At 36.7% G+C, this 13923-nt stretch overlaps 1 protein-coding gene across 1 annotated transcript; it reads right to left on the bottom strand.

Annotated features, from left to right (window-relative positions):
* Positions 1-2573: 2573 nt before the first annotated feature.
* On the bottom strand, positions 2574-6932 carry hrh4.f5 (histamine receptor H4 gene f5). Its single transcript, XM_004915653.2, has 4 exons — positions 6692-6932; positions 6324-6490; positions 3894-4462; positions 2574-2598 (listed from the first exon to the last, which is right to left on the bottom strand). Exons 1-4 carry the CDS (start codon positions 6930-6932, stop codon positions 2574-2576), a joined length of 1002 nt encoding a protein of 333 aa, XP_004915710.2.
* Between the last annotated feature and the right edge of the window lie 6991 nt (positions 6933-13923).

Raw genomic sequence — 13923 nt, 5'->3', positions numbered from 1 at the left:
CATTGAACCTCATTTTCCAGTTTGCTGCCCAGTTATCTAATTTTGTCAAATCGCTCTGCAAAGCAGCAGCAGCCTGCATGGAACTTATAGTTTTGCACAATTTTGTGTCATCAGCAAAAATAGAAACAGTACTGTCTATGCCCTCCTCCAGGTCATTAATAAATTTAAATTTAAATATATAAATATTTGCACAATAGTTGCACAATTTGCTTACTTCATCAATACAATACTATATATATTATTTCTATGAAAGCTTTAGGTTTGTTAGTTTGAAATGTATGGCAAAATAACTTTGTACCCTGGTCATCTCCATGTCATCTATACAAGAGTAAGCTCCTCCCCTTTGATCCCAAACAGAAGACCCTCCCGTATCAAAAACTTTAAAATTTTCTGACTCCCTTACACAGGTGTCTTTTTGGTCTTCTGCCTTTGACATCGGACAGTAGGAACATTATTTTATTTATTTACATTTTTTAAGGATCCATCTCTGAGCCTTGTCAAGAAGGAGGCCATTAGAGGAGTCAGGTTTGAAGGTTTTCCAGACAAAGGGCAATTAACTTTACAGGTAAGTTATTTTCACTAGATAATGGTGCTTTCTTTCTGGAAAATCAGTACAGTATGTGTATGCCCTGGAAGGGCCCCCCCCAGTATATCCTCCAGACTGGCAGAATGAAAAGGCGCTGGACCAGACACATGGGAATATTGGATGAAGGGTGGTAGTCAACAGAGATCTGGAGATTTTTTATTTTGAGATGGATCCTTTGGACTCTGCAAATGTACCATATTGCAGGTATATATGTATATACTGTATGTATATACCAAGCAGGATTTAAAATGGAAAGGGGGAAAAAAAACTTTCCGACTTGTGCAAGTTTGCTGATGGCAGTCATTGCTCAGCTGAAGGCAATAATTACCCAGCTACCTGAAGTGCTTTGCCCCACTCTATGCACTTGTGCTGTTTTATTCTTGGGAGCCTTTGGTAAGAGATTCATTTATATTTTATTCTGAAATAAAGGTTTATTCCATGTTTTGAGTGATGAATGTTGTTCCAGTGTATTTGCCAGTAAATAAGCAGGTATCTATATTCAGGTGTGGACTGACCAGTTCAGTGTGCAGATCTGATTCTGATTCTGATGGAGATTTATATGTAAAATGGAGGAGGCAGACCTGCTTCCTCTATTGTTATGCCACTTTAAACCAGGTATATTAGCATTACTATTCGGCTTCTTTTTAAACTATGCACCGTGTGGTTTCACTATTTTTGTCATTCATATTATGTATTGGAAATCTTTTTTTCAGACCCTCACTTATTCATCTTGTATTCTAATTTCAAAACTACTTACTGGTTGCTAGGGTATTTAACCCCCTAGTATGAAATACAGTTTTAATATCTTGCTGAGAGCTACAGAGCAAAAAATGAAAATAATTTAAAAACCACAAAGACTGAATATTATTTGGTCCTTCAACATGCAGGATATGATAAACATTAAACTTGGAGATCACTGGTCTAATATTCAGTATATATAATTTAATATTCTCATTTTATTGTATATACATTTTTTAATTCAGGAACGTTTATTAACAATCACTTAATCATGATCAAAAAATATAAATGGCATGATACAGCATAATCTATTACATTCAATGCAAGTAAAGTTTAATGGGAACATTGGCGATATTAAAAGAAATTGTAACCAGAATAGTAAAAACATCCATAAGGCGTTGTATTGAATGTGGGGATTAATAAGGAAGGTCTTTCAGATAATGGCAATTTCTGTACTTCTCAGCATGTACAGTACTCTATCCAACATGAGCTTAGTATACTTTTTATTATTCCCTCTGTTCATGTAGATGAGTATGTCAAGGGAGCACGTATGCTTTGCTTCTTTTACTTATTGTGTGAGGGAGAGAGTTCTTCAATTTCAGAGAAATCTGTGTTCACTTCACAAAAATATGCAAGTATTAATTGACCTTGGAGTGCTTCTCTAAAACCTTATCTGGGGCAAGATGTCAGTATGCAGGAACCATTATATTGTATATAAAATTAAAGTTGTAAAAATGGATGACCAGATCTTTTCACTATGATGTAACTTCAGGTCAAGCTGGATAATTAAAGAAAAGGTAAGCAATAGTGATGAGCGAATCTGTCCCGTTTTGCTTTGCCGAAAAATTCGAAAAACGGTGAAAAATCTGCCAAACGCGTTTGCCAAGCAAATTTTTTGTTTCACACCTCTATTTTTGACTCAGCTATTTTGCTGATACCACGCCCATTTTTACCCGACCCCAACTTTTTTACTGTGCAACAAATTTTTTTGCGGTGAATTGCTGTGGTAGTTTTGCAAAACAATTCGCCAGTGGCGAAATGCAGAAATTCACTGCAAATCCATGTATGACGAAAAAAAAAAATTGTTGTATTAAATTGAAATTGTCATTGTATGTATATGCATGTAAATTTGTATTTTTATAGTTCTAATTGTACACATTGCTGTACAATAAATCTACAATAATAAAACTTACAGGGGTCAAAAGAATAACACTATACATATAAATACAAAAATCAACTGCATTACAAATTATGGATCAGTCTTGATAATGGATCTGTAAAGTACAGAAAAATATTGATATCTGCATATTTTTCAGGCATCTAACGTCTAAATTCTTAGATCTAACTTCTAAACATTTAGGACAGTTATGCTGTGGAAATAAAACAGCTGTGGCTGATCTCAGTAAGTAACTACAGAGAGCATATCACTATATATATCAGTAAATATAATATTTTATGGCAGAATCTGCATTAAATGCATGGAAGTTGCAGTTGTCTTCACTGATTAGAATTCCTTTTTTTACTATATTGTATGAATAATCATCAAAATATATGCAGGCCAAACATTTGCCATGTTCCATACTCCATATGATGTCTGGTATGAAACAGTGGCCAAGGTAGCACAATAGGGAAGTGTAAGGAAATAAATAAGCTTCAAATGTTGAAAAAGGCCCTAACTATGATGCCCATCCAAAAGTTCAATATACAAGAGAAGAAAGACGAAACATCTAATGTATTTTGCATGAAAAAAAGTTACTGCAAAAAAATGCCCATAGACTCCAATGTATTTTACACGGAAAAAGTCGCTGTGGGAAAAAACACCCATAGACAATGTATTTTGTGCTGAAAAGTTGTTGTGGGAAATGTCACTATCAAAAAACACACATTGATTTCAATGTGATTCACAAATTTTTACACATCACTATACTTCAGGCAGAAAGCAAAAAGGAACCATACAAGGGGCAAGGTTGAATATAAGGAACAGAACTGGATGAAGGTATAAAGACAGGACAGATAGGCACATGATGGTGCGGCTGATGAGACAGGACTGAGGAGGGACTGGGGTAAAGTAGGCATAGAGATAGGACTGAGGCAGTAGAAAGCAAGGAGAAAGCAAAAGTAGCGAGAGCTAAGGGCAAGCCACAGTGTCCAATCTACAACAGTAGCTAAGGAAGAGCAGCCATCAATTAGAAGGTTCCTTATTCGAATATTAGCAGAGCTGTACACCATTATAATTGTTTAACCATGATAAACAAAGTCAAGTAAACGGTTGCCTATTTATACCAGTGTAGTTCAATACATGCTATGGGTTATCATCAAATTAAAATTATAAATCAAGATTAATGCTTCCAGAAATCTTTGTTGCTGAAGAGAAACATTGTGGGAAATTACTTGGCCAAAAACCTTTTAACACTGTTGGATTAAAAACAATTTCATAAACCGTTCTAATAGCAATTTGAAAGCTTTTCTAAAACTTTTGTGACACACAGGGTAAAGAATAGGGTTAATTGCTGAATTAGTGTATATAAACCAAAGCGTCATTTCTATATAGAAATAATCAGCACAATACCCATGGCAGACAGCACGGATACTCGCAAGCAATGAATAAGGAGTCCAGCATAGAAAAAAAACAGAAACCAAAATTCCAAGAGATTTTGCAGCCTTCTTGTCCTGGGAGAGTTTATCATTAATATTGTGCATGTTACATCTTTCTGAGTTCTGGGTAGTGGATGAAGTGATCTTAACATCCGTGAATGGATATATGGACATATTTTCCCGTTTCTCATTTGTCTGTGGTAATGGATGAACAGTATTGTTTGATATGCTAAATGGCAAAGAACTAGACATGGAACAATTTTGTCTCTTAGAGCTTCGTTTTATAATTCCTAGGTAGATTCTTAAATTGAAAAATGAAATACTGAGAAGTGGGCACATGAAATCTAAAGTAGATGCACCAAGAGTATAATACCATATATCAAGAAACCCAGCATGACAGCTGTCCCCTTGGAGATGACTGGTGCCAGTAATGATGTCCCACAGAAGAACTGCTGGTCCATAGACAAGGAATGAAAGTATCCAAACGAGGATCATATTAAGTGCTGTCTGTCGGTGTCTATTCTGTAGAGAACGATGTACAACCTGCAATTGGAAAATAAGCCATCTTATTGTAATTTAGATAATCAAAAATATGTAGGACAATATGCATAACTCGCTCTGCTAAAAAGCAAGGGGTTTAACATTGTCCAGGGGGTTTAAAAAAACAATCACTTTTTAAAAGAAAAAATTAAAAGTTAGTTAGAAAGCATCCAGAAAAGAACAAGATATGAGCAATGTTCCAAGTCAGCGGCAATCGCTTGGGGCAAATTTATCAAAATGTGAGTTTAGAGCATAATACATAAAAACATACTCATGTTCAATTAATTCCTTCTAGAAGCGTATTCATCAAATGGTGAGTTTTAACTTTTACCCATTGATAAATACACTTCTAAAAATTCCATAGGAATGGATAGAATGTGGGTGAGTTTTTATGCATTAAGCGCTTAACTCACATTTTGATAAATATATCCCTTAATGTCAGGGATTGTTGAACCTTAGGCACATATGGGCCAGAGGACTACTTGTACACAGAGTTGTTTCAACATTATAAGTAAGGACTACTTGCACAAAGAACAAAAATTTGTTATATCATTAACTATTGTAGAAGAATCAATTCTGATCAATCTGTAAGGATCACTGATATTTATTAATGCAGATATGGATTTAGAAATGGCCAGGATTTAACATTTGCACTTCCTGAAAAGTGGCTTTGATTGTTGTTGATAATGGTAAATCCACTGGAAAAAAACACATTAAAAATAGATATAATTGCCAACAGTCTTTTAGGAATTCAACATTAAAATCAGTTCTTTTGGACGGTCTAGGATAGTGAATTTTGAAGATCTTGACAATTATATATATTGGTATTAATGGGTATTTGTTGGTTAGTTGAACCAATTACTAACAAATACCACAAGACTTCAAATGTCTAAAAATCCTGCAGGATTCCCAGATCAAACTTTTTTAATTCTGACCCTTAATCATAATATTATTAATACAGAGTATTTTTGCTTCAAGTATTTTTATAAAATATATAATTCGGAGTCTACCGAAAGGGAAGCAAAGCACAAATTTCAGGCCTCAGCACATTTGTAGCTAAGAACTTTTGGCTGTGGCACAACAGGCCTATGTCTTAAAAGAAATTCAAACAAACCAAGTTAACTGAGGGCTCTAGTTTCCCTTTAATATTGTGGAAATTAACTGGTTTGAGATGTTAACCTTAAGCATTTCCTGCAACTATTCTTTTACTATGGGTTGTTTTTTAATTATATGAATGACTAACAGTTAAAATTTAATTCATTATTGTATTGATACAGAATAAGGCAAAGTAAAGCTTTATAACAGGTATTTATCATCTGATTGTCCAAACCATATTCCCTAAACTGGTTTGTTTATGCATATGGTTTTAAAACAGAAGATTTCTATTATAGATTTCATATACTGTATGTACATGTATATCAGACTTTTCATTCAGAAGCAAAATATGTAGGTTTTTATATTGTATCAACAATGCACTCTATTCTACACCAAAGTAAGGAGATACAATAGCTGAAAATCTTATACACTCCATTCCAATAAACATAGCTAGGGCTTATGATCTATAATTCTGCAACACATGAAGATCCAAAGATTTTGATTTATGGCCAGGTTGATTTAAGCGAATAGGAATGTAAATGTGCCCTAGCATCAAAATGACAAACAAAGGGATTTTGTATGTTGCAGTATAAGAACAGCAAGAAAGTTGTATATTTGACACAAATACTAAAATTCTGCTATTATAGAGTATAATAACTGATAATTTTACATTTTGACGAGAACATTTTACTGGCAAATGCCCTTTCTTCTGTTATCTAGACAGCAATGATTTCATTTCTGAGTAAATAATAAATAAGAGAATACTTACTGCATTGTTAACAGAAAGAAATCTGTCATAACTGATGAGAACGACACTGTAGGCAGAAGCAGTTGTTATTGTGAAGTCAATGGTTATCCACAGTTTGCAGAGAAATTTTCCAAGCAGCCATTTGCCAGTGACCCTATATGGTATATACATGGGAATAGAGACGGCTCCTAGTGAAACATATTGAAAATATTGAAATTAGGAAAGCGGACAAATTAAAAAAAAACATGAGGAAGAGCTGTGTTGCACAAGCATTTTTGTTAAACATGAAATGTAATTAGCTACAAGTACTATTTATTCTAACTGTTAAACCTCAAATACTAGCAATGCAGACAACAAACTTAAACAGGAAAAAAACTAAAGAAACTTACCTACTAAAAAATCACACATGGACAGATTTAAAAGAAAGAAGTTACTGCGAGTTCTGAGTCTCCTGTCCACAATGAAAGCCAATATAACAACACTGTTACCTATAACTATAAGCACCACCATTAAAGACAGAAAAATAATTAGCAAGATGCTTATTCCATCTGATTGCCTTTTTACCACAGCATATTCATCAGCTGCAGATGCATTAGCTCCTGTCTGGTCATATAATGTGAAAGTTTTCATGCTTACAGTATTTCGGGTAAATGAGATAAATTAGAACTTTGCTGGGTGATAGTTGAGCCTTATCTGAAACCTTTAGCCAAATGATTAGGCCTACTAACGTCAAGGAAGCTGACTGCAAACCTGATATTTGTCACTGGCTTTTGAATTTATAGTCAGCCCCTTTAAAACCCTGTAAAGGAGGCTGGAGCTGGCTTTGCGTATTCATTTGCTATTCTGTCTCACAGGAAAACAACTCATTTTTCACTTATAGAAATATGTACAAAAATACACACAAAACCCCAGGGAAATAATTAAAAACTTAACTGCAATGGGTTTCCCACTGTGAGTGGCTTACACTAATTCTATTTCCCCAGAAACAGCACAAAATAATTTTACAGCTTCCAGTGCAATATTATGAAATAGTATTTTTATTCAAATATATTAAGCTGCAGAGGAAAATATATGTTTAAAAGTTTTCCAAATGATCTTAAAGGAGAACTAAACCCTAAAAATTAATATGGCTAAAATTGCCATATTTTAAATACAGAACTTACTGCACCAGCCTAAAGGTTCAAAGACCTAATAGGAGCAATGATCCAGGTCTTTACAGTTGTCACAGGAGCTCCCCATCTTGGAAAGTGTCTGCGACACACACATGCTCAGTATGCCCTGAGCAGCTGCTGAGAAGCTAAGCTTAGGGGTCATTGCAAATTATCAAGCGGAAAATGAGGTTTGTCTGTAATATAAGTTGATGCTACAGGGCTGATTATTAAATTGTGATGCTAATTGCACACATATATGCCACATATTGTGACAGTTATATTTTGTCTATACAGTATGTTGTGAGTGGGTCCCTAAGCTCAGTAAGTGACAGCAGCACAGAGCATGTGCAGGGAATTAGCAGAACAGAAGATGGGGAGCTACTGAGGCATCTTTGGGGGCATAAATATTTACTGCTACAGGGCTGTGGTTGCCAAGGGCTGGTACAGAAGTCCAAATATAATGTTCAGCATTTCTAGCCTACTTATTTACTTAATTGAAAAGTTGCTTAGAATTGGCCATTCCATAACATATTAAAAGTTAACTTAAAGGTGAACTACCCCTTTAACTAATATTGCCATTATGATACTGTCCACATCTGTACTGCCCAAACTGGAAAAACCTTCCCCCAGTTGAAGCCTTTGTCCCGACTATGTGACTAAACTATTATTTTCCTTTTTAAGTTTCATCTCATGAAAATCATTAAATAAATAAACTTTCCGTGTATATATCTAGTATAAATAAATCTAAAGCAACTGGACTTGTTTGGTAATCATTGAAGACGTTTCACTACTCATCCGAGCAGCTTCTTCAGTTCAACTGACTGGTATGGGAAGTCCTCAGCATATATACTCTTCCACTAATCCAATCACAATGGCACTATGTAACTCTTCAGAAAGGTGACATCTGAAACTCACAGAGGTGTGAATGCTGTGGAGTTACTTTGAAAGGATTACCCAAGTATCATGCAACTCTTCAAACAGGTGTTACTTGTTAGAGTTGCATGAATGGATGTGTGAAGAGTTCTGAAACTGCCGGGGTATAGATGTTAGAACAGCATTGTATGTAGCAGACAGATGGTGTCGAAGTCCCCCGCCTCTGTTAAGGGATGGTTTCTCTATTTTGACATGAATGGCCTCTTTTACACCTCTTTCAAACCAGCGGTCTTCTTTGTCCAAAATTTGGACGTTGCTATTTTCAACGGAGTGTTCCTTGTCTTTTAGGTGTAGAAATACAGCAGAGTCCTGGCCTGTAGCGTTCGCCCTCCTATGCTGAGCCATTCGCTTGGAGAGCAGTTGCTTTGTCTCACCAATGTAAAGGTCTGTGCATTCCTTGCTACACTGGACTGCGTATACAACATTGCTTTGTTTTTCTTTTGGTGTTGGATCCTTTGGGTGTACAAGTTTTTGTCTCAGTGTGTTGCTAGGTTTGAAAAACACAGGGATGTGGTGTTTGTTGAAAATTCTCCTGAGTTTCTCCGACACTCCTGCTACATATGGGATGACTATATTGCGCCTTCTCTCTGCCTCAGGATGGTTATTCCTTTTGGTGTTCCTGTTGGGCTTAGTTGCTCTTGTTTTGACAGTCAAACAAAGCTCAGAATTACGGAATGCCCGTCTCCCATAGACTCCATTTTAATCAAATAATTCAGAATTTAAAAAACTGATTTCCTTTTTCTTTGTAGTAATAAAACAGTACCTTGTAATTGATCCCAACTAAGATATAAATAATCCTTATTGGATGCAAAACAATCCCATAGGGTTTAATTAATGTTTTATTGATTCTTTAGTAGACTTAAGGTATGGAGATCCAAATTATGGAAAGAACCCTTTTCCGGAATACCCTTGGTCCCGAGCATTCTGGATAACGGGTCCTATACCTGTATCAGCTAACTGTCACTGACAATGATACAAAATGATCTATCGTAGATTCAGTTTTGGAATCCAGAAGCATTTTGTCATTTAGCAACTTTTCAAAATTTTCCTCACAGTCAGGAAAATGATAACCAACTGACACACATTTATTTTCAGTGGGTCTCAGTACACACCACTGATCAGTGCAGCTGTGTGTACTGTTTGGCTGACTAATAGTGATGAGCGAAATTCTTTTCCAGGTTTCGCCATGAAAAAACACACATAGGGGCAGATTTACTAATCCCCGAATTTGAATCACGAATGGGAAAAATTCGGATTGGAAACGAAAATTTCTGAAGATCGCAAATATTCCTAAAATGCTTACGAAAAAAATTGTATTACTCACGATAATATCATATTGGCATGCCCATCATGACTGACTAGAAGGGATTCTGTCATGATTTTTATGGAACACTTTTTATTTCTAAATTACAGTGTTTGCATAGAAAATAATTCACTCTACCATTTAAAATTTTATTCTTGAACCAACGCGCCATCTCAGTGCATTGTGCCTGAGTCTGAGCTTTCAGAAGGAGCCAGCGCTACACATTAGAGCTGTTAACCTTTTGTTTCTCCTACTTCCATGTAACTGGAGGAGTCCCAAGCCAGACTTGGATTTCTTACTATTGAGTGCTATTCTGATACCTACTGGGAGCTGTTATCTTGCTCCCTTCCCATTGGTCTGCTGATCAGCTGCTGGGGGTAACAGGGTGGGAGGGATATCACTTCAACCTACAACTCAGCAGTAAAGTGTGACTGATGTTTTTCAGAACACAGGTCACATGACTGTGGCACCCTGGGAAATGAAGAATATAGCTAGCCCCATGTAAAATTTCAAAATTAAATATAAAAATAAAATCTGTTTTTGTTTTTAAAAAGCAGATTTCAATGCAAGATTCTGCTGGAAAAGTTATATTAAAGGGGATAAATATAGCATACATTTTTACAATGCACTAAACCATGTAAAAAACTGTAAAATAGAAGGAAGTGCTTTTATTTTAATACCTTTGAGTTCAAATATGTCCATAACTGCTTGAAAAGTGTGCTCTACCCAGACCTTATGCCAGCTTCCGGTTTAGACTCTTAAGTATATCGGCTCAAAGCCGCCAGCCCTCATAGACTTCTATGACACCCTCACCTACTTAAAGTGAAGTGAATATTCATAGAGTGGGCGTGGCTTAGTGAGCTCACTGACAGTCCATTCCTGCTCTACTCGCTCCTCTACCCCCCCCCACCCCAGGCAGCAGCACAAGCAGAGAGACACAGAAGGAGGGAGGGGTTTTCCCTGCTGCTGCTGAGTAAAGCCTGTCAGTCAGTGCTGTTACCACTTCCTGTGGGAGATTGAAGGACACTCCCATGTCTCATTTGGCTCTGACTTCTGATCAGTGAGCTTGTGTATGCAGCTCTAATATAATGGCAGTTTTAGGAGGTAAAATGCTTTCAAAACATCTTTCTTTCTGCATCATTTCACATTTTGAGGGAGGATGAATATTATAACTGAATATGAACTTATATGAAATGTCTCCTTTAATTTATCTGGAATGGGAAAAACCCCAGATTGAAATATAATCAACTTATTTTACCAAAAGAAAAAGGAGGCAGAGGCTTACCTGACGCATACCTTTATTATGTATCCGTACATCTAACTCGAATCCTTAACTGGGTCCTTGAAAAACATAGAAAAGATTGGTGTATATTAGAACAATTATTTTCGCCAATTCCCTTAGAAAATACCCTGTGGACTGAAAATGGGACCATCATAGGAGAATTAAAACGACATCCGTTGATACAAGCCACTTTAAAAATATGGCAAAGAAACAAAGATACTTATATGCTTACCAAATCCCCTTTTGTATTACAACCTCTTATACTGAACCCAAATTTCACCCCAGGACTAGAAAAGGGATCTTTTGATAGATGGGCAGTTTGGGATAATAGACAGACTAGGATAAGCGATTTCCTCAAAGAGAATAGGATGGTGCCGATGGCGGAGATACAAAAAAGATGGGGTCCACACCCAAGAGATAATTGGAATTATAATCAACTCCATCACTACCTACAAATTAATAAATCCAAACAGTGGAATAGACCTCTAACTACTTGGGAACAATTACTAGCCGAACCAAAAATATTGGATAAACCTCTATCCAAATTATACAGATTTCTTTTAAACTCCATATCCCCACCGCCAAGACCATTCTGTCACTCTTGGGAAAAAGAACTCAATATCAACCTACCTGATAAAGCTTGGTCTAGATTATTAGCACTATGAATAAATCCTCTAGGGCATCTAGAACAAATGAAGCCATATACAAATTAATTACCAGATGGCATTACACACCAGCAAAATTAAAGAGAATGTACCCTAATACTTCAGATACCTGCTGGAGATGTAATAGCCACATTGGCACGCATACACATATCTGGTTAAAATGTCCGGTGCTACAACAGTTTTGGTCAGACATATTACACACTATAAATAAAGTTACAGATTTTAACTTTACCATAGAAGAACCGGCCCCAATATTACTGAATATATATCCAGGTAAAAACGTTCTAGTATCAGATCCACTTACCCTTCACCTTTTGCAATCAGCCAAATCCCTAATCCCAAGAAAGTGGAAATCCACAGAGGCACCCACCTTTACCGAATGGCTAAATAACACAAATGACATTAGACAAATGGAGGAAATAACATGTATGATACATAATAAAAGTACACACTACTGGAATATTTGGACACCGTGGTTAAATTATCTAGATTCTTTATAATGGTTAATCTCGGTCATTCAGATTAGCTCCTGACTTTACAGAAAATTGCATATAGAATTCTTACTGTATAAATGAATACGTAGATATGACTTGTTGAATGCTATTGCTAAAAACTCAATTGTTAGAAACGAAAAAGATGTACAATAACATTGTTCCCCTCCCCATACCCTCCCCTTTTCCTTCTGTACCCTTTCCCATATACAAAAATTGGAAAATAAAGAATTGAAAAAAAAAAAAAAAAAATGTCTCCTTTAACTGATGTGTTTTTAAAAAAAACATGTAATCCCATGCATTATTCCTTTTTGAGGTGACTGGCTGACTCGGGACAAAGAGATTGTAAATGTGAAAGCAATCAGAGGTTTAGGACCTTTAATTTTCCTGGTTTGTTTGATGCATCTGTCATGGTGCAAAGTGATTGACAAATTGCTAATGTGGAGCTTTTAGAGAGGTCATAAGGGATAATATATTGTAATGCATTTCAAATCACAATATTGAGTTTTTTTTGCTATTGTGGTTTAATGGGCAGGTAGGCCTTGTCGGATGATTTTAATTGCTTTCTATGAGAAGGTAGGTATGGGATGGCAGCAGATGTAATCTACTTAAATTTTGCTAACACGTGTAGGGAACTGGTAAATTGTACCTTTTCTAACTCTGGGTCTCCTAGTATTTGTGCATCTTTGCAAAGGGGAAGAAGCACACCAGTTGTGTCGGCAATGCCTTTAAATCATTTATTTGCAGAAATGACCCTTCATTGGACAGCTATGAAGGGTCCTAAATGTAACCTTTTGGTGCATTTCCACAGTTTGGCCATAAGGTGGCACTGTGGTATAAAAGGCCATGAGGCCAGACAGCCATTTTTGTGAAGTCTCTGCTGAGTAAGCAGGCAGAGAGTTACTGTGGAATCTTGGAATAGGTAGGTTTCAGAAAGAATAGCGAGTTCCTGTTATAGATCACACTAGGGGGCACATTTACTTACTCACGAACGGGCCGAATGCGTCCGATTGCGTTTTTTTCGTAATGATCGGTATTTGGCGATTTTTCGGAAAATTGACACGATTTTTTCGTTGCCATTCCGAATGTTGCGCAAAATTTGGCGATTTTTTCATAGCGTTACTACTTGCGCGAAAAATCACGACTTTTTCGTAGCCTTCGCGCCGAGTACGAAAGATTCAGATTCATTCAAGCTTCAGTATGGTGACTTTTCTTGGGCCACGTTGGAGCTGCAGGGTGCCATTGAGTCCTATGGGAGGCTTCCAAAATCATGCTAAGTCTGAAAGTTTCGCCCGCCGATTACGAGCGCTTAATACGAAAAAGTCGCGACAAGATACGAGCGCATCATAATCGCTACGAAAAACTCGCGTTTTTTTTCGTGCAAATCGTTTTGGTAACGAAAAAGTCGCGACAATTTCCGAAAAGTCGTAAAGGCGCCGAAAAAAACCGCAAAAATACGAAAAAGTCGCAAATTGTTCGTTTTCCAATCGGAATTTTTCCAATTCGGATTCGTGGGTTAGTAAATGTGCCCCTAGGTGTGATAGACAGGCAGGGCTATTTAGTGAGCAGGATTTTGGCTCCAACCAGGAATTGTAGGGGGATTATAATCCCAGGTATAATACTGCCCAGAGTAGGGTTAACAGTGTACAGACCTAGGGTTAGATAGTGATCACCCAGGTTCCACTGGAAGCATATACCTGAAAGCTGGGAGTTAACCCATTGTGCCCTGCAGCTAAAGGGTTATTGTGACTATTCCTTGTAAGTATTGCCTATTCTATGAGATGCTACTACCTACC

Source organism: Xenopus tropicalis, chromosome 6 (assembly GCF_000004195.4).
Source record: "Xenopus tropicalis strain Nigerian chromosome 6, UCB_Xtro_10.0, whole genome shotgun sequence".
NCBI lineage: Eukaryota > Metazoa > Chordata > Amphibia > Anura > Pipidae > Xenopus > Xenopus tropicalis.
This window is presented reverse-complemented; position numbering and strand designations above follow the sequence as displayed.